At 40.9% G+C, this 25985-nt stretch overlaps 1 protein-coding gene across 5 annotated transcripts; it reads left to right on the forward strand.

Moving 5' to 3' along the window:
* Positions 1-902: 902 nt before the first annotated feature.
* MFAP3L (microfibril associated protein 3 like) lies at positions 903-24616 on the forward strand. Of its 5 annotated transcripts, XM_040589030.1 has the most exons (4): positions 903-1191; positions 1674-2013; positions 13007-13414; positions 15594-24616. In XM_040589030.1, exons 3-4 carry the CDS (start codon positions 13132-13134, stop codon positions 16457-16459), a joined length of 1149 nt encoding a protein of 382 aa, XP_040444964.1. In that variant the 5' UTR covers positions 903-1191; positions 1674-2013; positions 13007-13131; the 3' UTR covers positions 16460-24616. The 5 variants fall into 5 exon arrangements, with proteins under 5 accessions (XP_040444964.1, XP_040444965.1, XP_040444963.1 ...); XM_040589031.1 differs by lacking the exon at positions 1674-2013; XM_040589029.1 differs by lacking the exon at positions 903-1191 and having other exon boundaries at positions 1203-2013.
* The last annotated feature ends 1369 nt before the right edge of the window (positions 24617-25985 follow it).

Raw genomic sequence — 25985 nt, forward strand, 5'->3', positions numbered from 1 at the left:
GAGCTTTGGTTAACTACTGCCCTGGAAGCAATCAGAAGAGGTATCAAAAGCAGGGTCTGAGCCTGGCAATAGGAGGATTACAAACAGCTGTAACGCAGACCCCCATGGTTTAACCCACTGGCCTCAATGCTCAGCTGAAGGCGGCCCTTCATCCTCCTGCCACAAGGTCAGGGAGGAGGTACGGGAGAGTGACGCAGGACGGCACCGCCACACACTGGGTCCCTGCCAGACTCCTGCCTGCGGCTGCCGGCATACATCCCAACCCATTTTTAACAGCTGCACAGCCAGCGCAGGTAGCGCCAGCCACACGCAAGCAGTTTTGCTCAAGCTGAAAGACAGCTTTACCCTCTGGTGCCACAGCACCTGGACACTTAGAGAGTCGGTGTCAGCTTCTCGCAGGCTGGGACCTCCTCAGACCGGGCTTAAACTGGAGCTGGGTGCTGCGATCCCGTTACGAATATAGCCCTGCAGGGAAACCACGGGTGCCATTTCTCTGAAGCGCAGCATTTTGATTTTCAGGATTATCCAGACAGGTGGGGTTCTTCCCCCTCTCCCGCAGCCCTTGCTCCCGCAGACATCTCTGAGAACGAATACGATGACAGGCGTGCGCATCCCGCCTGGCGGGGCTGCGCCGGCCGGCCCGGAGGAGCGCTCCCGCCGGACACCGGGCTCCGCACGGGCAGAGGGGACTCGCGGGGGCGGCGGAGCGACAACCCGCCGTCGCTCTCGCCTGTCCCCCGCCCCGCCGCCGGCAGCGGCCCCGCGGCCGCCCGCTCGTCTCACACCCCGCCGCCTCGCCTCCGGCCGCCGCACGTCGCCCGCCGGCCCCGCCGCGGCAGCGGCGCCCCGACCCCGCCTCGCCCCGGCCGCCCCAGCCGCTGCCGCCCCCCGAGCCCCCCGCGGGCCCCGGGGCCGCCCCCCGGCCCGGCCCGGCCCCGAGCATGCTCAGTGCCGCCCTGACCTACTTTCCCCTGCTGGAGCCGGCGGCGGCGGAGCGGCGGGCAGCGCTGCGCACGGCACGGCGTGGCACAGCACTGCGGCAGCGCCGCGCTCCGCCCGCCCCGGCCCCGGCCCTGGCCCCGGCCCCGGCCCCGGCATGGTGCTGCGCGGGGCGCGCTGAGGGCACGGCGGCGGGCGCTGCCGCGGGGCGGCGGCGGGAGCGGCGGGCGAGCGGCAGCAGCCGGCGGGCAGGTGAGCGGGCGCGGCGGGGGGCGCGGGCCGCGGTTCCCCCTGCGGGCGGCCGGGCGGGCAGTCCCGGGGAGGCGCTGCCTGCCGCCGCCTCGACCGGCCGCGCTGCCGGCACCTGCCGCGGTGGCTGCGGAGCTCCGCGGTCCCCGGCGCGGTGAGCCCCGGCGCGACGGGAGCAGAGTGATGCTGTGTTCAGCGTGAAAGTTCGAGGGATTAATTCAGATGGGCACCGGCGCTTGCAGGACGGTGTGCTGCTTTGGGCAAAAAAGCTAATGAGCCCAGAGCCTTCACCGGAGACCTTCGACTCCTGCGCTCAGGATGCTCGTTGCTGTCCCGCGCTGGGAAGGAGAAGGGGAGGGTTTGATTCACTGCGGAGACCTCTTCATTGGAGCTGACTTCTTAAAAGAGCATAAGTTGTGCTGCTTGAAATTTACAATAAAGGCTGCCTCCTGGTACTTTGCTTTAATTACCCTTTTACTTCACAGGGTAGTCTCTCCTAAGGTAAAACTCAATTTCAGAAGCGCCCTGAGGGAGCAACAATCTAAAACTTCAGAGCGGTCTTGCAGTAACTATCAAATACGGCTGCGTAACGGGGCAGATCCGAGCAGCATAGGACGAGGGAGCTTAAGAGAACAGAGAGCACTACTGAGCAGGCACTTCCCTAGTGCGTTGCTGGAGAGGCTTGTAAGAGACTGCCCTTCCGAACAGTTCGCTTTCAGTTGTTAAACTGAAGCATCTCAAATGGAGCTTCCCCGATAGCCCAGCTCTGGAAATACAAGTACCAACTGTGTAAGCGAGGCTAAACACTAACCGCGACCTCATTTGGTAAGTATTGGCTCAAAAGGCTGTGAAGTTAGTTCAAAGGGGAAAACATAAAGGAGTTAAAAGGGAAAAAACGTAGCATTTGAGTTTTTCAGGGCCATTATGTTGTGGAAGAGTTTCTCTGCTGCAGTACGACAAAATATGACACATCTCTATTCAGTGGAGATGGTGTTTGCATGGCAGGAATCTTTTTTTTGTCTGGCATAGCATGTACAGTTAGCAGCAGCACCGTTGATAAACTTGTGGTTGGTGTAGTGGGAATCCTTTTTTATTAGAATCTCATTTAGACTGCACTATATCAACATCAGTTGATGCGGAGTGCAACTTAGAGTGCACTTTGTAAGCTTTTTTTTTTTTCTTTCTGAAGAATTTGAAGTTTTCAGAGGCCTAGACAAACAGCAGAACATCCATGAAAAAAAAGGGCTTTCTTCCTACTTTAATACAGTGATATGTAATATTTTTCCAAGATGTGTTTCCCATCCTGAAAGCTTAGAGATAAAATCAGTCGCTCTTAAACATTTAACACGCGGTGGGAACATGGTAGTGAATTCTGAAGTGTTCTATGTTGTACAACTTCAGTTGCCTCCCTGCCCTGCCCCCCTTGCCTCCCTGCAATTAGACAGGTCCTGAGTTAATGGGGAGGAGGAGGATGGAGTTGGCACAGGAACCTGGTTAAAATGCATTTGTCACTTTAACCAGGGGGAAAAAACACCCCAAAGTCAGCCAACAGAAATACACAAAACCACCTACATACAGTTTATGAGCAGGTCACATTGGTGACACGGTGATAAAGATGTTGGCGAATCTTGCCTAGAAAATTTGGACTCTGGGGACTGGCATTTCTTTTATGGTTTAAACTTCTTGCCACTGTAAGGCAACACTGGGATATGGATGCAACTTATAACAGGGATAATGAGCTTGCCAGGAGCTGAAGTAACCTGTGTTGAGCTTTGCTAACAGGGTCTTCTTTCTCTGTCAGCAAGTTGCACCTTTACTAGAAATTTTTGCAGGCACAAACACCTATGTTCCTACTTTGAGATATCCTGGACCATATTAGTATGTTACCAGAAGACTGTGGTGTAAGACCAAGCTCCTGGTGACTTGCTGCAATTTTTTTTTTGTTCTTGTGGTTCTGAGCTGCTGTCCATCCATGTAGACTTGTGTGACTTTGCAAATGTTTCTTTGTAGTTTTCATTTTGTTACTTAGTTCTGTTAACTAAAACAGTGGCATTTTCTATCCACAAACAGACCCATTTTAGAAACCTAATTTCCAAGGCAATGGAGATACCATTACTTTTCACCAGTGACCCTGACTAAAATAATTAATAGCAGCATTTTAGAGCATCATATCTTCCCTCTGCCAGGAAGGCTGTGAAGCATGGACAAAACTTCTATGTATTTGTGTCAGGATAGAGGATTTCAAACAGATTTAATGATTTTGATTTAGCTATCTAAGAAATTTTGGTAATGGACTTTATTATTTCAGAGTAAAAGTAATTAGCATGAGTAGCACCTGTTTATCAGAAAATAAGGAGCTCTGCATAGATCTATGTAAATATCTTATCTTGGAAGAGGGCCACCACATGCAGAGGAATTACATTAAGAATAGCCTACCTTGCTCAAACTTAATATTTAATTGACATGATTCTGCCTTCCTGAGAGTTTTATACTAAGAAACAATTTCTTCTGATACTTTTAAGTCAGGCAAGGCCAGGGCATGTATATAGCGCGGTATCTGTACTGTTGCATGTGCAGTGCCTGCCACACAGTCCCGTATGTGCATGACTGTGTGGTACACAGTCCCGCTGGCAGTACTGGATCTGACATAGAAATAACTGGGACAAAAGTCTGAAATTACAGAGGTTCTTTAGGTAAACTTTTGAGGGCTTCCAGCTAAATTTTTGCGTATACGTGACCTTATATAGACATGCCTGGAAAGGGCTGAATTGATTAGTTATGTACAAGCAAGACTTAATTTGATGTGTGGTGTCCTTTGAATCCTGTCTGCCATCCCCTTTGTTACTTGTGGAGGAAGTAGGCACAGGCACTTTTAACCTGCAATGATCCTTTTCTATTGCAATCAGTCATGAATGGTTAGATTCCTTTGTATTCCCCCTCTGACAAGGTTAATCCTGTCCTAATCACGGCATCTACATGTAGCCTTTTTGCCCTGTATCCCGGAAAACAGTAAATGTGAAAGCCAGTCATTAAAAATTATATCCATTTTGTGATTCTGTAGGGATAGAGAAGAATTAGTCATACTCAAATCTGGTTTATTTTTTTTTTCTCTTATAGTCCAACTAAAATGGGAGCCTTTTGTTAAAATAGTATAATGAAAACTGTCAGTGCATTGAAAACATTCACTTATGCAAAGCATGTAGAAAATTTAGAGTTTAAGTAGCAGAAGTCTTTAGCTCTTCAAAGCTCTTCATATCTTTGTTTAAACAAAACCTAATTTTTAATTTTATGTCTTGGTTCACTGTCCTATATCTGGAATATTTCTTCTGCATTTGGAAAAAGAAAACAGTTAGATGTGCTTAAAGGATGGTTAGCTTTGGCAAACACAGCTCAAAAGAGGAAGTGGAGTGAATTGCTCTGCATTCTGCATTGCTATGTTCTTTGCGGGGTTACATAAGGCATGCCAAGAGCATATGAGATCTGTTGTATTTGCTGACTTTGGTTATTTAAACTGTTGGCAGAATAATGCTTACAGATTGTTGATATAAATAAAAGATAAGATGCAAGTAAAGAAAATGAAAGATACATGGAACTTGGTGAGTCCAGGCAGCCTGCAGATGTATGTGGAAGTGTGGGAGAGATTCTCTGTGCATCTTCTTTGTTCCTTCTGTCTCAACAAAGGGGACTTTGAAGCATTGATCCGTCTGCGTTTACTGCAACAGCAAAACAGCAGCTATGCTGAAAGCTCTCAAGGAGTTAAGCAAGTGTCTCTTAAAGCCGTACAGATGTTTCTGGAATAATAGCTTTGTATACAAAACTATATTGAGTGGCAATTGTCCAGCCTCCAAATAAATACAAATCCCGAATAAATCTGGATAATCTACTTAAGTGAAGTATTTATTTGTAAGATTAAAAGTTCTGTAAAGAGTGCATACCTAATCAAACATAAGCTGGCCTTAAAGATTCTTCACTACTGAGAGTGTTGAATCTGCTTTATGATCTGGGTAGCCCACAGCTCAGCAGAACATTTCCACCACGGTACCTGTCTTGATTAAAAACAGCAAGCTTCTCCACTAAATATAAAACTTTTCTTTTACTGCAGTCATTAAAATACTTTGAAGAAAGAACACTTGAATGACTCAGTCCGTATCAGAGCGCACATAAGAACTACAACTTCTTTAATGAAAAGTTAAGCATCCAGGTTGCCTCAATGTCTTTGTTACTTTAGCATATTTCACAGAAAGTTGATTTGATACAGCAGAGATGGTGGATTACAGGACCTATGACACCAAAAGGGAACTTTTCAGAGGTTTTGCATTCTTGAGGTACTATTAAATAATCCGTCCAATAATTTACTACCAGCAGTCTTCACCTATTGATTTTTAGGTTAATGGATTAAGGTCTGTGAATATTCATTGACATGAGAGAAGTGCACATCAACCATTCAAAGACATGGTTAAAACAATGCCTCCATTCAAATATTTAAAGTGAAGGTTCCTTAAAGTCTCTAGGACATCACGTGCTTGCTAGTTTTGCAATGTCAAGACATGAAGTAGGATAAAGAGCAACAAAACTGAGGAGGATTTACAGTAAAACTATTCTAAAATATTTACACACTCATAAAGGCAACAATGAACTTCTTCATTGTACCATTGCTGAATAGAATGGCATGTACTTCTTTCCCTACACCAAAAGCCTGGATATAGCATTAATTTTTGATCACACATATAAAATGTGGAATCACCTTATTCCTTGGTGCTTTTTTGCTGCAGTTTATCAATACATTATGAAAGTCTGAAATTAAGATAACTGACTCTTTACAGTCATTAACTTTACTCTGTTACCCCCTACAGTGTTGGATGTGTTCAGAACAAAATGACTTCAGAAGATACTTATTACAAATTTTACTTTTTCTGCCATTCATGGTAGAATAAGCTATGACCCTTGATTCTTCCATTTTCCTTCTTTTGTTATGTATCATTTGTCACCTTGCAAAACAAGTCGGCAAATGTTTGCTTGTTATAGCTTACCAGTGCCTACAAAGCATAAAACTAATTTATAGACTTCTTTATTTTCTTTTAGACAGGATACCTAGAAAAGGGCTCCAGGTTGCCATACTGACAGCCATTTTTGTTCGCTGCCCAGGGCTATACACTCAGGGGACAGTGAATACACAGAAGGCAGTTAAGTCCCCACATTCTGCATAAACCATCATAATCTATGAACCTGCACAAGTAAATTATATACAGCCTTTCTTGAATCTTCCTAAATTCCCAGCCCTTATTTTATCTTGCATCCAGAAATTTCAGTCTAGTCATCGTTAATCAAAAGCTTCCTTCTCTTTCCTCCCACTGCCCTGTCTTCCACATTCTTTTTCACTGAAATTTGTCTTGTTTTAGTATCATGAGAAGCAGTAAATACATATCCCTCAGCTGTCATCTTTACACCATTCAATATTGTGTATATTTTTAATAACATCTCTTCTTACTCATCTACCATCTGAAGTCAGTAGTCTGAAAAGGTTATCTTAGTCTGTCTTTGAGTCCAACTTATTTCTGCTTTATTCTATTTTGAGATCAGATTCACCACGACTGACAGTTCTTTAGCATCAAGAAGCCAGGTCTATCAGCAGACAGTAACCTATGAACTTTAGAGTCTGACTATCTACATGTGGGAAACCCCCCAACATTCACACCCCAAGTAAGTGATATTTCATTAGTTACCTGGGCTGGAAATAAGTCCTCTCGATATGGTAAAGAGGACTTAGCATTATTTATCATGTCAGTACAATGGAGAAGGCCAAACACATTTTTTTTCAGGCTGCAGTCAATGCTCTCAGTCTATTTTGTCATTAATATACTAAATACATAAATATACTAAAATACTGCTACTCAAAAATAAAAGGATTATGAAGGCAATTTCCCAGCATTCCATATAGAAATTTTTAAGATGAGTCATATTTCTTCACATTGACTTCTCCAAGGCAATTCTTGATTTGTGTTTCTTGAGTATCAGAGTTTCTTCAGGTTGGGAGGGGCCTCTGGGAGCCATCTGATCCAACACCCTACTCAACACAGGGCCAGTGTAGACCAGTTTGCTCAGACTGTGTCTGGTCAAGTTTTGAACATCTCGAAGGGTGGAGATTCCACAGCCCCTCTGGGCAACCTGTTACAGGTCTTGACTGACCTCCTGCCTAAAAATTTCTTCATAATCGTAATTTCTGTTTTTGCAGCTTGTGTCCTTTGTCTTTTTGTCTTTTCACTGCACACCTCTGAGAGGAGCCTGGGTCTGTCTTCTCTGTATTCTGTCAGGTGGCTGAAGACAGCGAGTTTGACATTAAGTGGCTGAGCACACTTGGCCAGGGCAGTATCACACAGCCCTGATGGGAAGCTTCTAAAAGATTCCCAAGCAGGTGAAAGCAGCTGCAGAGGCTGAAATATGCACATGGTTGGGAGCTGCTGCCCAGTTGGGAAGCCCCAGCCTAGATGTGCAGAAGGAAGCCTTTCATCTCACAAACATCGCCAATGTCCCACCTATTCAACATAGCCAGGGAAGCAAAAAAAACCCCATGAAGTTATGAAAGGACTGAAGTCCCTCCAAAGTGAACGAAGAGAAAAGCCCTTTTGGAACCAAGCCTTAATATTTTATTGACTAGAAAAATAAGTCAGAAGGCTTCTGCTACTTGTAAATGAGTGACATTTCTCTTCATCTGCCTCTCTGGACCCTAGTAGCATAACCTTTCCAGTAGATGGTTCTCACTCAGGCCTATGGACTGGCAGTGAGCTTGCCACCTTCCGTGTGGCGTAAGTTCCTTCATTTGCATTCCTGTTCCAGTAAAACCTGTTAACTTTTACTTTTGCCCACTCTGTAAAGGAAGAGTAGTAATTAGATTTTAAATAATAAAGAATTGGCTTTAGTTTTGTTTTGTAGCATCATCCTTGATACTTAATTATAGACAAAAGTGAACTAGAATGAAAATAATTTCATTTTCTTGATCACTTACAAGCCAAGCAAGATAGCATTGGGATGTTAAAGCTATAGGAACATAATTTATGCGTTATACAATAAGCTGGCTTCTTGTGCTTCATTTCTGAATTGAATAACTTCACAGTTAATAGGATTACACATTATTCCAAGAGCAAGAACAGGCCAGTCTTACAGAATTGAGTGAGCCAGGAAAAGGTATGCATCACTGCCCTCCTTTTCTGTTCTTTTGTGCTCTGTCACCCTGTTGTTCTGCACAAATGCAGTACTTACAAATGTGGCCCTTCACCCACAGTCATTTTCTTTGGTAGTAGCATACTGGGAAGCACACTCATCTGTGCCATGAAAAAATAAATGGTCAATCAGAACGTGTCTCTGAGTGATTAATGTTCCCAGCCAGTCCAAGCTGTAAGTGTCTTCTGTTTAGACTGATTCATTATTTTGGATAGAGACATTTTAACCTTAGTTTTTGTCCCTGCTTCACATAGTAGGAGCTATACGACCATCCTGCAGCTATGCTTGTTCTGGAGCACATTCCAGGGAACTTTCTTGGATAGAAATGCAGACAGAGCATGCTAGAGCTGGCCATCATGTAATTTAGAAGAAAAGCCTGTCATAGTTCCCTCATGTGGCTCAAGTCTCATTCGGTTTTCCTTGGAAGTTAATCCCATGAGCAGTAAATCTGTTACTTTCAGATTTTCAGTTTATACCATTTGGGTTGGGGAAGAAAAAACCAAAATTATTTAATGTAAGGACCACTGAAAACCATCTTTCAGTGGTAAATGTTGCTACAGATACCATACAGCAGAGTATGTTCTCTATATATATGTTTTGGGTGCTGGAGGAGAGTTTGGGGGTTCTAATTCTGTCTTGGGAGGTAAGCCGAACTACAACTTTAGGTAGAAAAGACATCTTAGAGTAGTCAGGCATTCTCCTTTTCATGCACCACAGTTTTATAATTACTTCTAAAAAAAAAAAAGGAGGAGGGGTGGGAAGTGGAAAAAGTGTATGTAACCACATTAAATATATTACAAACATTTTATGTCTTTTTCAGGTAGCTCATGTGCTTTGGGGATGGGCAAAAGGAACATTTACAGTCTTTCCATGGCCAGAAATTTAACTTTATGTTTACAGTGACCCTTTTGTGGCAAAAATGTTTCCAGAGACTCGGTCTGTTCCTACAGAGCTGTACTCAATATTACAGATGTCCTCCTTCGTTAGTGTCCTGTGTTACTCTGTCTTGAGGAGTTATTACAGTAATCTTTGTTTTCAGCTAGTCAATTCAGTTTTCTCTGACTTTGGGTCAGACTAAAAGGTTACAATTTTGGCTGCCTTCACCAGGTTTCTTGTGGGCTACGGCTAATTACCGCCTCTCATGGCCAAGATACAGGGTGACAGCACTGTACCCACTTCTCCGATATTCTGGATTCTCTTCCGTCTTTTCCAGAAGTGGGCAGACATCGCTAGCAGTTCTATTTCAGTCTTCTTAGCCTTCTCCCCATTTAGTTGTGCGATTGAATCATAACCCATTACATCACTTGTGTTTGACAAAGCAGCTGGCACCCAGATTTGTTTTCCCTGATATGCTCAGGCTGCTATTGTGCCTGCGGCAAAGCAGTAGGACAGAAACTCTCAGGAAATCTCCCTTTGCACCAGACTCTGGTGCAAGCACATTTTCTACCCTTTCAGTTCTGTTTCTGATTCTTGCTACTTTCCCAACCTGACTAACATTTTTGGTCCTGCCCAACAGGTTAGTAGAGGGTCCTGGACAGGCAGGTCACTGCATGGTCACCCTTTAACTTTCTCGTGCTAGGTGAAGCTGAGAAAAACTTTTGTTTCCTCCATATTTTTTTGTTCCCCACTAACAGTGCACAGGATGCACACCAAAGAAAATATTCCCTATCACTTACTTCCTAGTTGCCCTGTGAATATTTGTCCTAACTTGCATCTTAAAACACCATTCTTCAGTGAGATCTCTCCCTGACTCCCTGAACGTACTCAAGTGTCCATCAACAGCACTTCCCTGGGTGGCACATGAAAACAACAGCCACCATTTGCAAACACTCTGCTTTAAACCTGCTGCCTGGTTATTCCTCATATTAGTCATCAAACTCTGTTTATTTCAAACAGAAATGCATCTGCAGAGGTATTTAGTGTTTTCTTAATATTTTTCATTCCAGGAACATACATGGAAAAGTACATTCCCAGGAGTGACATGAGTAGGTATGAGTCTCCCACAGCAGACATAAATTATTCAGCTCTATTTCTTAAAATTTACTGCAGCTATTTATGATTCAATTCTGTGCCAGAGTGAGGGAGTCGCTATTATTTTCAGACAAGTAATTGGCCCTTTGACCATATTAAGAATCAGCCACATTTGTTATCGTCACACAAAAGTACGGGTTTTACTTCCATATGCTCAGCGTTAAAAACAGGTTTACCATATGTTTATATCAAATAGACACACCTTACGTTGTTACTGCCATCACACGCTTTCCAAACATACATCCACAGCATCCCTGTGCTGTAGGAGTTCAGTGGGCCACCAGCTGCCTTGAGCTTCCTAATACACTGTGGGTCCTTCCTTACAGGTTTTCTCATCACCCATTGGGGTGATGCTATTTCATTTTCTTCTAGAATGCAAATTGCTCTCCAGACTAAACACCTTTTTTGATTGTTACTGATTTTTCTGCCATCAAAAAATACGGTAGGCTCAAATACAGTAATAACTAGCCACCACCAGTAATCAGCAACACAATGCTTAATTTATGTTGTTCTTTTGCCCTTCCCATTGTCTTAATCCAGCCAGTCTTTGTTCCTGCTCCCTTGCCAGGAGGTGTGACGTGTCTTTTGGCTTTTCTGTATGGCGCAATGCAGATCTATAACACTGTACAGAAACATTTTATAGAGTGAATATGTGTAACCATAAAGAATGGCTGTCTGCAAGGTTAATGGAGTAGTAGAAATGAGATGTAAATAGTTACTGAAGTGAAAAGGCAGAACTGAAGGATTTTTTCCAAAGTGCAGATTCAGACAGGCTGTACCTATACAGAACTTGAAAAGCGCAGGCTCTATATGCTTTGCATAATTGGAAATGGATTTCTGAAGTCATTGTTTATATAGCTTTATATGACTTTTTTGCATATTAACTTACTATTATTTGCATATTAATTTAAAGTTAAAAATTATTCTGACTCTTCAAGACAAGTATTTCCATATTCAGTTATTAGAAAAACAGACGAAAAATGAGGGCAGGCTTTGAGTTGTGACAGGCATCCACACCATGCACACAGCTTATCTAAAAAAACATAAGTTTGTCATTTCTACTAATGATTCATACTACAAAATGGAGGAAAATATTTTTGTGTTTTAATAACAGTTGTATCTGTCTGTATGAAATTAAGTTCATTGTTTTACAGAGAAGAGGAGATAGAGAAGAAAACAACCTAAGTCAAATATTACCAGTGAAAGACAGTAATGTTGCTTTCTTTCCTTTTTGAATAAAGAATAAAAGAGGGATGGGGATTGATTGATGAATTGATTTCATTTTAGTTTCTTTTATATATGGAACTCACCTAACCCTGTCAGCAGTCATTTTCCATGCTAAGGTAGATGAGTTACCATGATGTCAACCTGATCTTGAATAAAATGTAATCAGTTTTGCAAGTGAAATGTTCATTTGGAGAAAGTTTGTTAGATAGTTACCTATGTTTGGATTTCAGGTAGATTCCTCTAACTAACAAATTTCATAAGTTTCAATTGTTTACCTTAGAAACACATGAATAAAACCAATGTAGCTAGCTAGTCTGATGTGATTTTAACATTTGTGGCCCTTGGACTCTGAGTGAAATTTTCAAAGGTGCTCCTTTTGAGGCCAGCGTTGTGCTCTCAGTCAGTATTGAATGGCAGTTGTGCGCATTGGGAGCATAATGAGGCCAATAGAGAACATACTTGTAAACCCCTCTGTCTACAAATTGAAATCACTGTTTAAGAAAGGGCTCACTGTAGATGATCAGTTGCAGGAAAATATTGTAGTAAGAGTATGCAAAAAGTACACAGGCAAAATGCTTAATGCCACATAAGGAATGGAAAAGTCCCAATCTCGTTAGTATCTCAAAGAAACCCTATCCATAATTATGTCACTAGTGAGTATTTTTATTTCTAAATCAGCTCTAAAAATGGTATTGAAATTACTTTATCAAGTCCTAAATATCCTCTTTTAAGAATATTCTTCTATGCTATGTTTTATCTTTATCTCAGAAAACTTAAAAAAAAAAAATGTATTAGCTTAACAAGTGACTGGTCCAAGATGTTTTGCTGTATATGCTATTGTATTTGGACAAAATTGTGTATATTAAGGATTCCAACATCAGCTCCAAACCCCGTTTCTGGAGCAGTTCTTGCTTGCACCATAATCCACAATTCACCTAAGGCCATGCACGTGGCAGAGCTGCAGCAGTGAACTGCTGGTAGTGACAGCTTTAACGTGCTGTACCTTTGTTTTTCCTGTTGATTTTGCAAATGTTAAAAAAAAATAATAATCTGTAGAACTTTTGGCATAAAACTGTAGCTGCTTCTGTAGCTAAATTGCTGCTAAGTGTCTAGGTGATAAAAGCCTTCTCCCACGCCTGCCGCTCTGAACAACACTATTGTCAGGAAAATGTATGCATCTTTTTCCAGTAAGAATAAGGACTATGATAACATTAGCATTTAGACAAGACACTGAGCTGATGACTGTGAAGTGCATTAATGGATGTGTCACTATTTTAAAAGAGCACACCTAATGGATTGTTTATACCTGCCATCTCATTGTACTTATTTATTTATTTTATAGGATATTTCAAACATAAAATTGCACAGATCAAAGTAGAACTCTCCTGTGACCTCCTCACCTCAAGGGCCTGCGTTCAACAGAACCGATCCCAGTTCCCAGCCAGTTGCATATACCACTGAAGGAAAATGAACATACTGAAAAGCCACCAATTTTTGTACTTTCTGCCCACCACACGCCTTGTCATCTTATTAGCAGCTTTGACGACTGCTGAGGATGTGACTAATAGCACTTTCAACCGCACTGACATGAACACGGGATCCGTGCCTGTGGTGATCTCCCGCATCAACCATATTATAGTCAAGGAGGGGAGTAGTGCCTCAATCGACTGCAATGTCCAGGGTAGTCCTAGTCCACATTACAGATGGTACAATTCCAATGGCCGCCTGCTCCGAGAGGAGGAGAATAAAGGTAAGATCTTCGTATTCTCTGTAGCCTGTCCAGAGACACTTCTGATTTCAGCAGGTTGACTAATAACCTGAATTTAATGGCCTGACTGTGGTATTTTCCTGTGTGAAAATACATGAAAGCCATATGGAGGCAGCCATAAATATGTTGTGTGCACCTTGGAAGAAAACAGTTAACATTTTTTTAACATGTTATTTATAGCAATACATAGCAAGAAACTGAAGCACTTAACAGAAGGTGTAGACAGGCTTCTTTTCATTGGAAGACTTCGGGTTTGATCTTGTTTTCCATTCTGTCCTCTTTTGTTCTCTGGCACGCAAAAAGACTAAAAGCTATTTTCCAACTTAAGGGAGGATTTTCTTGTCATTTGAGAATAGTTTGTTGGCACGAGTTCAGCACAGCTAACTCCCTGATACACCTGCTGTGTTTATGCATACTGCCACAGGAGTGTGAGAAACAGGAGATGGCCAGAATGACCAACAGAAAAACCTATATAGGGCAGCAGTCAGAACAACAAGCCAAGTTTGAGCTTTCCTGGCTTTAGTTAAGACTCTTCAGTTGCATTTGCCAGAGACCTTAATTACACACAAGCTTGTTTTCCTTAAATGGAAGGTTTGGGTTATAATCCTAGTTATACATCTAGGGGACGTTTTTGGGGGTGGAAGGTATTTTGTTCATGTAATCCTTCCATACTGACTGCTTTGTTCACAGCATGTTGAAATAAACTCTTGGTTATTCATACTAAATGCAAGGTATCTTGCCTAACAGCTGACCTGAGGGAGAACTCGGCTATGACAGGAGTAGTGAATGACCCAGCTGGATGTGCAACAGCATAGTGTATCTGTAAATGGTTATATTTTACATTACAGGATTTTGTAATTTTTTGAATAAAGCTAGAGAAAGGAAATATTTAGGCTAGTAAGTGGACTTTTGGATATAATTTGTGCGGTCATGGCAACATACTGTGATTAGTATGCTAGAGTGTTTTACTAAGGCTCATTAAGAGAAATTTCCCCCCTCAGTTAGGCGTTTAACTTTAGGACTTTCTATAGTCAATTGAGAGAGGTAGCTACTAACACAAATGTTTAGGGAGGTGAACAAAAACTTTGACCAAATCAGTAAAAACTGCAGATGTGGTATTAAGGCAACATCCCTTTAACTTTAGACTTTCAGCAGTGCGCTTCCTGCTTTAAGAAACTGTCTTCCTGTAAGAAATGTTTCTTAGCACCTTTCTTTACTATGTATATTGTTATGTTGAGTGTGGCATTGAATTGTTATCAAAACCCAGCAATGATACCTTTTCTAATCATTGTTTTCTCATTAAGTTTATACTATCTGCCAGTATCCACTGCCACAAACCCAGGCAATGAGTCACAGTTCAGTGCCTTTATGTCATTTATAACAGCTGGAGCCAGGATATATCAGCAAGGCGTCTTGTCATTTTACAATTAATAAAGCCCTACTTTGCCAACATTCCAATTCAAAGAAATACTGAGCAGCCAATACTCTTATTTTTTTCTTGTTCTAGAGGTGGAGAAAGTGTCATCTGTTACAGATGCTGACATTTCCTCTGTAAAAGAGAGTTTTCCTATGATTTTTGGGTGATTTTTTAATAATGAGGTTCTGCTTTAGATTGAGCTTTTTATTTATTCTATGTTTTTTAAATATAGGCAAAGTGATTTGGCTGTTTTCAAGAATTAAGCTAGGGCAAAAACCCAGTGTTTCAGCTAAATTAAAAATTCTAAATAAGAGGATAAATCGATGTAATTGAGAACTGTCCGTACAGGAACTGAGACAGGGATCTTGTGGGAATACTTTCTACATAGGCTTCTACTGGCAGTAATATAAAAAAAAAATATTTTTTTTTCTTTATAACTTACATAACCTATCTTTGTAACTTAACTGACCATAAGATTGTGATAAATGCCATGCATATTAACATTTTTTATGAGCGTGTTTTAGGACATGATCTGTTATTCACAGCTGATGTCAGGGATTTGATAGTAACAGAACCAGGATCTCAGGGGCAGACAAGCCTTTGTGATGGTAAATTCTTTGTCTTCTTGTGAACATTATTTCCTTCTTCCAAAATCTGAAGCCAGTTTGACAAAGCTGAAGTTTAAGACTGTGATGATCATGTGAACAAAATACTTCTAACTAAGTTACTTTGTCTCCTCTCCAGCAGGAAAGTGGTGGTTTCATGACAATGGGCTACTAAACATTACCAGTGTGTCTTTCGAAGACAGAGGTAAATACACGTGCGTTGCATCTAATACATATGGCAGTGTTAACAATACTGTGACGCTGAGGGTTGTTTTTACCTCCGGAGATATGGGAATCTATTACATGATTGTCTGCCTTGTAGCTTTTACCATTGTTATGATACTGAACATTACTCGGTTATGTATGATGAGCAGTCATCTGAAGAAAACAGAGAAAGCAATCAATGAATTCTTCAGAACAGAAGGGGCAGAGAAACTCCAGAAAGCCTTTGAGATTGCAAAGCGTATCCCAATTATCACTTCAGCCAAAACGCTCGAGCTTGCCAAAGTAACTCAGTTCAAGACCATGGAATTTGCTCGCTACATTGAAGAGCTTGCTCGGAGCGTACCTTTGCCACCGCTTATCATGAACTGCAGGACTATAATGGAAGAAATTATGGAGGTTGTCGGTCTGGAGGAGCAAGGACAGAATTTTGTACGGCAGACAGCAGAAGGCCAGGAAACCACTGAAACAGATGAGCTGTATATGATCCCAAATGCTTTGAAGCGCAGTGACTCTCCCACAGCTGACTCTGACACGTCATCACTGCATGAGCCATCTCAGCAGATTGCAATAAAAGTGTCAGTTCACCCGTTGTCCAAAAAAGACTGCATGGACGGTCAGTCACAAGAAAGCATGCAGTTCGACACCAAGGAAGAAGACACTCCTCAAACACCAGCACTTCCTGCAGAACCCCCTCCTGAGCCTTCTGCTGAACTCAGTTCTGATGACACAGCATTGGCAAATGACAAAAATACATGTGTTATATATGAAAGCCATGTATGATAGTTACTCCTGAATCTATGCATAGCAGGAAAATCAGGTGGAGCTCTTTTAAAAATACGTATTGTACTTGCCGCTAAGCCTTACCTGGAGACTATCATAGCAAAAGCATGTATGTGGATTATCTGGCACTTTCTTCTCAGTTTGACTTTAGTTTACCATGATGTATGGCAGAGTAATTGCTATTACATTAATATTAATTGCTCTTTTCAATTAGGAGTATTTCCAAGAAACATTTACCTCAGCATTTTCTAGGTTGGAGTCACCTGTAGTGGCCTCCTGGAAGTCATTGGTAGTCTTTGATGTAGGACACTTGAACTTACTAAATATGAAACTGGTTTTCATTTTCCTCCTTCACTCTTGTTATTTCCATCTTGCATTTTTGCAAATATTATCATATGAATTTGAAATATTGCCCAAGGGGCAGCACTCCAGTAGCCAAATAAAATCCTAATAGATCCCATTTACAAAGCCTCTTTGCTCAGCTGCATTGTGATTTAGAGGACTATTAAAGTTAAAATGTTTCCATTTCATTTGTTACCACACTGTTCAGGAACATGGGAAGTAGTTTTCCCTTTTCCATGGAATGAAGATACCAACAATTGGGTTTTTTTCACATAGAGAAGCAACTTCAAGGTGTATTTCACAGACGGGAAAGCCCATAAACATCTTACAGAAAGCTGAAGTCCAACAGCTCTGCAGGGGTTTTTTGCATATATTTGATCATTTTTTACTTTGTCAGAAGTTTATATGGCAAACAGCTGCAAATATGCAACATGTCCTCTTTTGTAGTAATTTGGTAGGAGTAAGTATGCACTCCTTATCAGAAGAGATTGAGGTTCCTTTACAGGCCTGCAGATGCCAGTAATCAGCTGATGACAAGGCTCTAATGGCAGATGAATCTTTCATTTGGATTCTCAATTTTGTGCAGATTCATATTCTGAAGTTCAAGCCTAAATTCATCTATTAGCATAAGTTTGAGAGTGTTTTACCCAAACTTAAAAAAAATTATCATCAAATGTCCTGTGAAATTACAATGATGATCACACAAACTGTTTACTGTGTCATGATTGCTTTGGTATTTTAAGAACCTCCTACCTATGTAGGATGTTCAGCGCTTGAGCACATGTGACTCTACCCCAATAAAGCTTTAATGATCACAGTGATTGTGGCATTAAAAAGAATCAACATTTATGCCAGGAAATACCAGGAGTGGAAGGGAAGTTATGATTTCTGTTGCCAGACACACAATAAAAAGGACCTTCTCCAGAGTGAATCTGGAAAGAACGCACTTACAAGGAGGAGTTTGTGTAGGATTAATAGCATATTACTTAATCAGCTGACACACATTTAATTTGGAACTAATGAACAAACTATCACCTTACAGTTTTTAAGAACTGTAGTGTAGGTATAGCTACTCAAAATAAATCTGGAATCAAGTATATTGCAGAAAAAATCATTTAAGTCTATGGGGAGATGATGTGTGGATGGCTCTCTGGACATTTTATTGAAGTAGCCACATATATGTAAGTTGTCCGTTGGAGGCAATCAGGTATATTAAATGCATGGGTAATTGAGACCAAACAAAGTCAGTGTTGCAGCTGTCTAAAAAAAACCTTGATAATGAACTGAGATTTTATGTCAACTTATTCATGTTAAAGTGCAGAGCTTCACTAGCAGTGTAATACAGGAATACCCCATGACTTATGTAGGTGATGCAGAGACGGCTCCATATTTACCTTTCTATGTTTATTTAAAAAAATACATGTTTAATAACGGGCTTGGGATTTTGCAACCAACTTGTGAAAATGACACCATTTAGTTGCCTAATATTGCTTTGTGCTCACCACAGTGGCAGGCATCTATACAAAATGCATTTGCAGGTGCCCAAAAGGAAACATGCAAGTGCAAAGTCCCTTTAGTAATGTGGCTGGAAATATTTCAGTTCCAGCAAAGCAATATAGATCTAGAACACAGGGTAGATTAAGAGAATACCATAAAGAACCTCACTTCTGACAAGTGTGATTGAAAATACTATTGATGCAAACTCTTAATTTCTTGTCTGAATCCAAAGTACATTTCTGTTCACTGTTCACATCAGTTTTTCAAGTTACTTAATGTGCTTCTGATATGAAAAAGGATGAGGGCAGAAACAAAAGCAGAAGCTTGCACTAAATTCTTTCAATTCATCTTAACGTCCTGAGAAGAGGCATCTTTATTTTTTTGCCTGTCCAGCATTTACAAACAATGCTCATGCATTCTAAAGTTACCTGTGTGGTATCCAACTGAGATTGCAAAGACAGGCAAGGATGCTCTCCTTGAAAGCATAAAAATAAGTTTCAAATTACACTTTAAAATAGAAGAACAAGTTTCAAAATTATTAAACTACAGCATTTTAAATGTTGGGGTTTTTTTAATTATGAACTTTTTACAGTAGAGACCAGACCCCTTCACGTATTCATATAGTGATTGGTACCAGGGAATTCTGATTCTGACTGCTGCCCTCAGACTGTCCTCCAGCCTGTTTATTTATTTATTGAGAAACATTTGAGAGGAAACAAGCCCCATTGTTTTCTTCTGTGTGTAAACTTCCCTGAAAATACAGATTATGTTTTTTTTCCAAAGACTGCCCACAAAGAGCATGTGTTCGAAGTACGCACAAATGTACATTGCAAATGACGTATAAGCAACAGTGATTTGGATTAGATGCATGTAATAGGTGTAGTGCTGAATTCTTGCTCTTGCAAGGTCAAAGGGAACCTTGTCTTTGCTGGAGCTGGACTCAAAACAGAGTTCACAGGTAGAACTGCTCCTGCCAGGCTGCTATAAATTCTTTAGGCATTAACCTTTGTGGTATTACCAGAATAAAAGCAGAACAGCACTGTATCTGAAGAAAATACAGATTGGAATGGTTCTGGTTTATGTATTTTTTTCTGTTTTCATGTATGCTGCTCAGTATCTTTATGCATCCATTATGTAACACCTGTAAGCAGCTTTTTACATGCTTTCAGGCACGTCCTTTGAGGGAGATAGATGGGAAGCAAGACCCATACCCATCTTTCATGTTCCAAACTTTCTGGCTGTGATATTATAAAGTAAACAATTCATGCAGTATTTCTAAAGGAATGGCTTTTTTATGGTGTGAGAACACAATTAGCAAATACAAAATTAGTGATGGCTCTAAGAAAACATTAACATTTGCGTTGTTACATACTTCCATGCACCTTAAGCACTTCAGGGACATTAGTGTGATCTGTTCCCATCATTGGGCTATGCACACCTTTTGTTACATTGTTCTATTTATTACAGCACCAAACATGATGATTCTTAAAACATTCAGAATCTGGAAAATCCAGTCCAACTGAATGTTTTTTCTAAAAGCCTAAGGAACACCAAGCCAGGTTTAGAAAGGAAAAGAGATGTGCAGGATGTATTTACCCCATTTAAAAGTATTTTTGCCAAAACTTCATGAAACATGACTAGATTTCTGCAGCACAAGAAATCAGTGTTGGATTTGAATTTTATGCTATTCTTTTTTCACGACATGCAAGACCATATTAATCAGACCACTTGAACGTAGTACTCATCTACTTACTCAACATTTTCTTTTTGAGCAGCATTTATTCACTGCTGATCCTTTTTTGTTCTCTGATTTGAGTATGCTTGTGATGAATCCTACCCTTCGGTCATTTTCTGAGATTGCAAAATTTGAAAGAACCCATAGATCTGCATTTTTGTGCAGGTTTATTGGCATTAGGTAATCATAAGACTTGCAGAATGGCATATACAGGCAGATGTTTATTTTTTAAAAAAATCGGTGCCTGTTTTATTCTAATGTACATATTATATCAGTTCTTTGATTTGCAGTTACCTTTTGACAAAAGTACTGTAACTTATAACCAGGGCTTTCTGACATTCAGTTTGGTTCAGATCACCTAATTTTGAAAAGTGTTAACAGTGTTGAATTTTAAAAGTTCTCATGGAATATCTTGGCAGCATGCTATTTTAAAAGTTGGTCTTTCAAGTATGCCATACTTAGTAGGACAAATGAAAGCTTCTTAGATGCAAAGGAAACGCTTGCACTAAATTAGTATCTTAAGTTCTGTTTCTTTATTATGAAATCCTTTTTGATTTTACAAGAAATGTAAGACAAATATGAATGTGTTCTTTTGAGAAGCAGTTACTGTATTTTGATTTAAATAACTGTTACAATTTTATAGTTCATGGCCATAAACCACAAAGAGATCAGTTCATGCTGAAGTGGCAAAATGAAATGTGATTCAGCTTGTAAATTGATCATTGTTTCAATAAAGAATTTGCACAGAGTATGCTGAGTTTGTACACACTCAACAAGATGATAGTTTCCTAGTAAGAGTATGCCATGGTTCCAATTCAAGTGGAAGTGAACTATGTCTTTCATATACATCTGCTAATATTCCAGAAACTTTGATCAGGAGAAACAGTTATTTACCTAGAAAGGAAGTTTTAATAAAGCTGTGAAAGGTAGCTGTTGTCATTATTCAAAATAAAGACCAAATTGTTAGTCGGTGTTTTTATCAGTAGCTCAAATTGCTGATGTATGTAGCATCTTCCCTTTGGAAGCATGTCAGCAGTTCTGCATGTAATCCAAAGGACATTTTTGTCCACTCTTTCCTCTCTGAGCCTGATCATGAGGCCTTGCAAAAAGTGTTGCTGCTGCTTCAGAGTTGGAGCCAACAAAGTAAATGCCTCTTCTCCCAGAGGCATGCTAGTACCAATACAAAACAGAAGTGTGGGTTGCCATACCCACCCCCATTCCTTCATCCGCCCTAAAAGGATGAGGTGAAATGGCTTTCCTGTCCCACAGGGTTGGACTGTATCACTCCCTAATAGTCTTCAGCAGGGCTTAGTTGAAGCAGACACTGTAATACCTTCTCCTGGCTCTGCTGGTGCTACACAAGCAGCAGCCAGTGGCAGTCGTTGCCAGAGTCGGAGCAGGGGGGCTTGCCCTTTCACACATGAAAGATTTGCTCTCGCCAGCTTCCTGTTCTAGGCTGAAAAACACAGCCAATAGCAGCAACACAATGGCTATTTAATGTTTTAACCCTGCTATTTGAAAGAGTGCTCCACTCCTGCAAAATATTTTCCAAAGCATTTTTATTCAACGGTTTCAGTTGAGTTAATGGGACAGAGACGTCCACAATATATCTACAAATAACTATGAAAAATACTGAAGGGGTCACAAACTGATCATAAAAATGGAATACGTATGGCTAGAGCCATATGCTGGTTTAGTGTCTTAGCATGGGACCCTGTCTGGCAACTGGGGCAGCTTGATATGCTGTGACTTTGTTTTATATAGAACAGGTTTGAGAACCACTTCAGGATGCACCCCCTCAGCATGCTGAACTCCAACAGCTTTGTTGGAGCATTTTTCAGGAGGGCAGAGTGCCACCAAGCAGTTGGTCCCAGTGAGCTACACTCCTGAACACTGTGAAACAGACTGCCCCAGCCCCAGTGCTTCTTACTATGAGAAGATTTTACCATGTGGAGGAAACTACCTTCATCAGTACTACAGGGGCACTCCAAAACTAAAAGTGGGTAGTATCTCCACGGAGACAAAGATGGGGACAGTGGGGGATCTCTGCTCTCCCAACTAAGACTGGAGCTAGGGAAAGCCAGTGCTCAGGGCTAGTACCCTGAATATTTGCAGTGCTCCATCACCACTTTCCCACAGAACTGGATATTTTTTAGCCCACATACTGCACTAGTGCCTGGAATAACCAACTCAGAAACCTGAGAATCAGTTCCTTTTCAGTGTCCATTTCTTCTGTCTCTTCCACTCCCTGTCACACCTTCCTGCAGTACTACTTCTCAAATGAGAACAGAGTGAAAGTAGTGGTCAGGGCAACTGTTTCTGCACTCCAGGCATTTCTCTTCCAAACTGACCTTTCATAAGTCCCAAAATGGATATTTTTTTTCCCCCAGCTCTACTGGGCTCTAATGCTATGTACTATGCTTAGCTCTTTGGCTCCCAGGCCCGAACTGAGTCATTATACTCTTACAGTAAAGGCTGATTTGTGAATTCATGGTATCTTGTATAAGTCTGTAAATTGGTCAAAGACAGTAATATAAACTGAAGCTAAGTTACCAATTTCTTATTCAAAATCAGATTGTGTGGCAGCAAACAGCAAATGTGGCTGACTTAGGACACTCAAGTTATGTAATGCGAAGCTATTTTATACCACAAGATGAGGCCAGAAAAGAAAAATTAACAGTCAGTCTTGTATAGTATGGAGAACACATGTAAAACCTTGCTTATGACCGAATAGAAATTTAGCATCAGTATAAAATAAATTTCCCGTTCTATGGCCACTTTCTATTTTGACAACAGATTCCTGTTACATCTACTCTAACCAGACCTTTCCTATGTGGGCATGGAAATAGTACAAGAGCTTCCAGAAGAAGCCTCGTCTCCCTCATCTACCATTTTTTAAATTATTTTCAGGACTATTTAGCTATGCATCAAAGGCCAGCCATAGATTGCCACCCTGTCCTGTTGTGGAGCCACAGAGCTTGGGAGCTCTTGTTCAAGATGCGCAAGCTTGTCTTTCCAAAATATCTCTGTCTTCTCTTGCATAGGTTTTTATTATACCACCCAATAAACCACTCATAGTTATTAATGGCTTAGGTCCAGTCTTTCTCAATCGGTAATTACAGAGAAGCAAAATAAATGCCACCACCACTTCCCTCTTTCTGAAGCCTCCTATTGCTTGAGGTAGCTCAAGATTAGCCCTGGCAGACTGAGTTGTTTGGGTATCCTTTAACTCCTTCCTGCTGATGAACACTAACTTAGTCAGAAAGCAGGATTCAAAAAAATAACAGCCAGAAAAAGAAGTCCCCTTCTAAGGAGATGAGCATGGATCCTGCCTGTTTAATATAATTTATTATCCTCTCTTATATGTGCAGAGTAAACAGCCTCAGGAAAAGGTGGTAAAAATTAGAAAGAAATTTAAGAAGATTAAAATGGAAAGTTTTTCTCCTCACTCAGAACAACCAGAGGTGATTTATCTTCAAAGTACATTAAATTCTAACTCATTTAATCATGTATCCATTGATTTTTAAACATACTTAAGTGGAGAAAAAGAATCCTAAAATCAATGACATTTTCACCCCCAACTCCGAAGTACATTATAACAAAAATACAAAACATATTGCCCAGCCCTTCTCTCAGGATGCCTTTCATCAGGGAAGATATTTCTAGTCCTTTTTATAGTTCTGCTTAGGTAACTGCACCTTCCTTAAGGGACTGATGGAAGTATGCTTCTTTTCTGCTGTCTTCCTGGTTAAGTATTCTCTACATGGTGTTATATATGTGTATAAAAATCAATATTCCACTGAAGTTTATTGTCTGGCTTCCTTCCTCCTTTCCATTTTGATGCCTTTTTTTGTGTTTTGTTTGCCCTAAAATTCCTCATGTTTTAAAATAAATCGGAGGATCCCAACATTTCTCCAGTTGCCTGTTTTGGGACAGAATCACTCACACCCATCTGTATAATTCAATTTTAATTATGCAGATGTACAATTAACTACTCCCAGGTTGGTGCAGGATGTACTAATCAACAGGCTGCAGCAGATTTCTTTGCCAGAACAGCATCAACAAACATATAAAGCCATAATTCCCAAGATACAAGTGAAATGTGTCCTCAGTCATATATGGGTCTATGAATATGTTATGTTCTTTTGTTTGTTCACTTCAAAAAAAGTAATATGTGATAAATCTCTGCCTTAAATGACGTGTTTCTTTTTGCTTAGTCTCCCATCATGGATGGAATAGCACATTTGTACTGTCTCTACACTTGTACATCAGCTATCCATTATCTGGATTAGTTTATCTTCTTCATTGGATAGCTTGCCAAGTGCAGGGGCCTCTCTAAATTAGGTATTTTTGAAAAGACTGCAGACAGCTTGGTTACACTATGTAAATGATATTAATTTCAAATGCATTGATAAATGCTTTTTCACAACTTTTTTAACTGAAATGCTGTACTTCTATATTGGCTGGTATTTACATATTAATGGAGTCTTTTTCTATATTCTTTTAACTAAAAACTCCAGATTTTCATAAGTGTGCAGTAAAATGACAGTAATCTGCTGCTGAATAAAACTGCTTTTTTTCAACTACGGTTTCTACATTTCATAATCCCTGTGTAATCTGTTAAGCACAGAACTCATTCTTGAGTATATATGACACAAATGAGGTGAAAGGCTGCAAATCCCTGTTATTCATGTAGTCTGCATCAGATTACTAGCTATTTTATTAGAAAGTATAATAGACCTACTCTGACACTGTAACTCTGTTGCAGTTACCAGAAATAGCCCCAGAGCATAAGCCAAATGTTACACGATACAGCACCACTGAGAACGATGTTCCTACACTATAACAATCTCAGAAAAGAAAAATCCATAGAAAACCCATCCCTTCTCAGCAGGGAGGCAGGGACTGAAAGCCTCTGAAGTACTTAATGTTTCACATGTTTTTCAGAAAAAATACCAACACCTAAGTAATTATAGGGAATCTTGTTTGTAAAACTGATGCTGGTGTTAAAATATCACCAAAGACAGAGCTCACTGCAGCACGGAAGCTTATCGCTCCCAGCAGGTAGCTATCAGTTGCCAGACAGTAGCCAAAGCCAACTTCTTGGGGTAAACCATGATATTATAAGGAGGGAAAGCCTGTCCCATATCACATAAATTGGCAACGTCCAGGAGACTACGAATGATGTTGCAAGATGGAGTCCCCAAATGGTTCAGGTGATGGCACTGCATCTGAAACTCAAGCCTGTTTCCTGACTAGAGAAGGTCACTGGGAGCATCACCAAAGACTCTGTGCTGGGATGGTGGAGTCGAACCCTTTCACAAGAACCCAGTTCCTTCCTTTTGGCTTGATATTATGACCAAAGTAGCCCTCTTCTTTATTTGCTCTAGCATCACTTGATTGTTCTTCTTCAAGGGAGACTGAACATGGGCTCTTCAGTGAGGCAACTGCTGAAAACCATGCAAATGCACAAAGGAATGAGCAGCTCAGCTGTACTGGCAGACGTGAGCTTGCCTTTGTACCATACCAGACAGACTCCCCCAGCGGCCTGCCAGCATTCGAGTGGAAAAAGGGCTGTGATGCTGTGAATCCAGACAAGCTGGGAGCAGATGAGAACAGGCAGGCAGGAGTGAGCTGGAGGCAGTCTAGGCCAGTCCAATACACACAGAATTAAGATGACAGTCCAACATTTACTACCAAAAAGCACCTCCAGAAAAGTCAGCTCCTTGCCTCTACTCTCGCTTCTCCAAAGAACCATGTCACCCATTGTCAGCTCAGCAACAGCTCCTTGTCCTCCTGCCTATTCAGGCTCTGCCCAGCCAGTTTTTGCTTCTTACTGAGCAGCTACGAGGTTGTCTAATCCTAATGGAGATTTGTTCTGGCTCTCCTTGTGCTGTCTCTTCCCATTACTAACTTATAAGAAGCCATGGGATTCACTTGCCAGCACACAAG

The sequence above is a fragment of the Falco naumanni genome, chromosome 1, assembly GCF_017639655.2.
Source record: "Falco naumanni isolate bFalNau1 chromosome 1, bFalNau1.pat, whole genome shotgun sequence".
Classification (NCBI taxonomy): Eukaryota; Metazoa; Chordata; class Aves; order Falconiformes; family Falconidae; genus Falco; species Falco naumanni.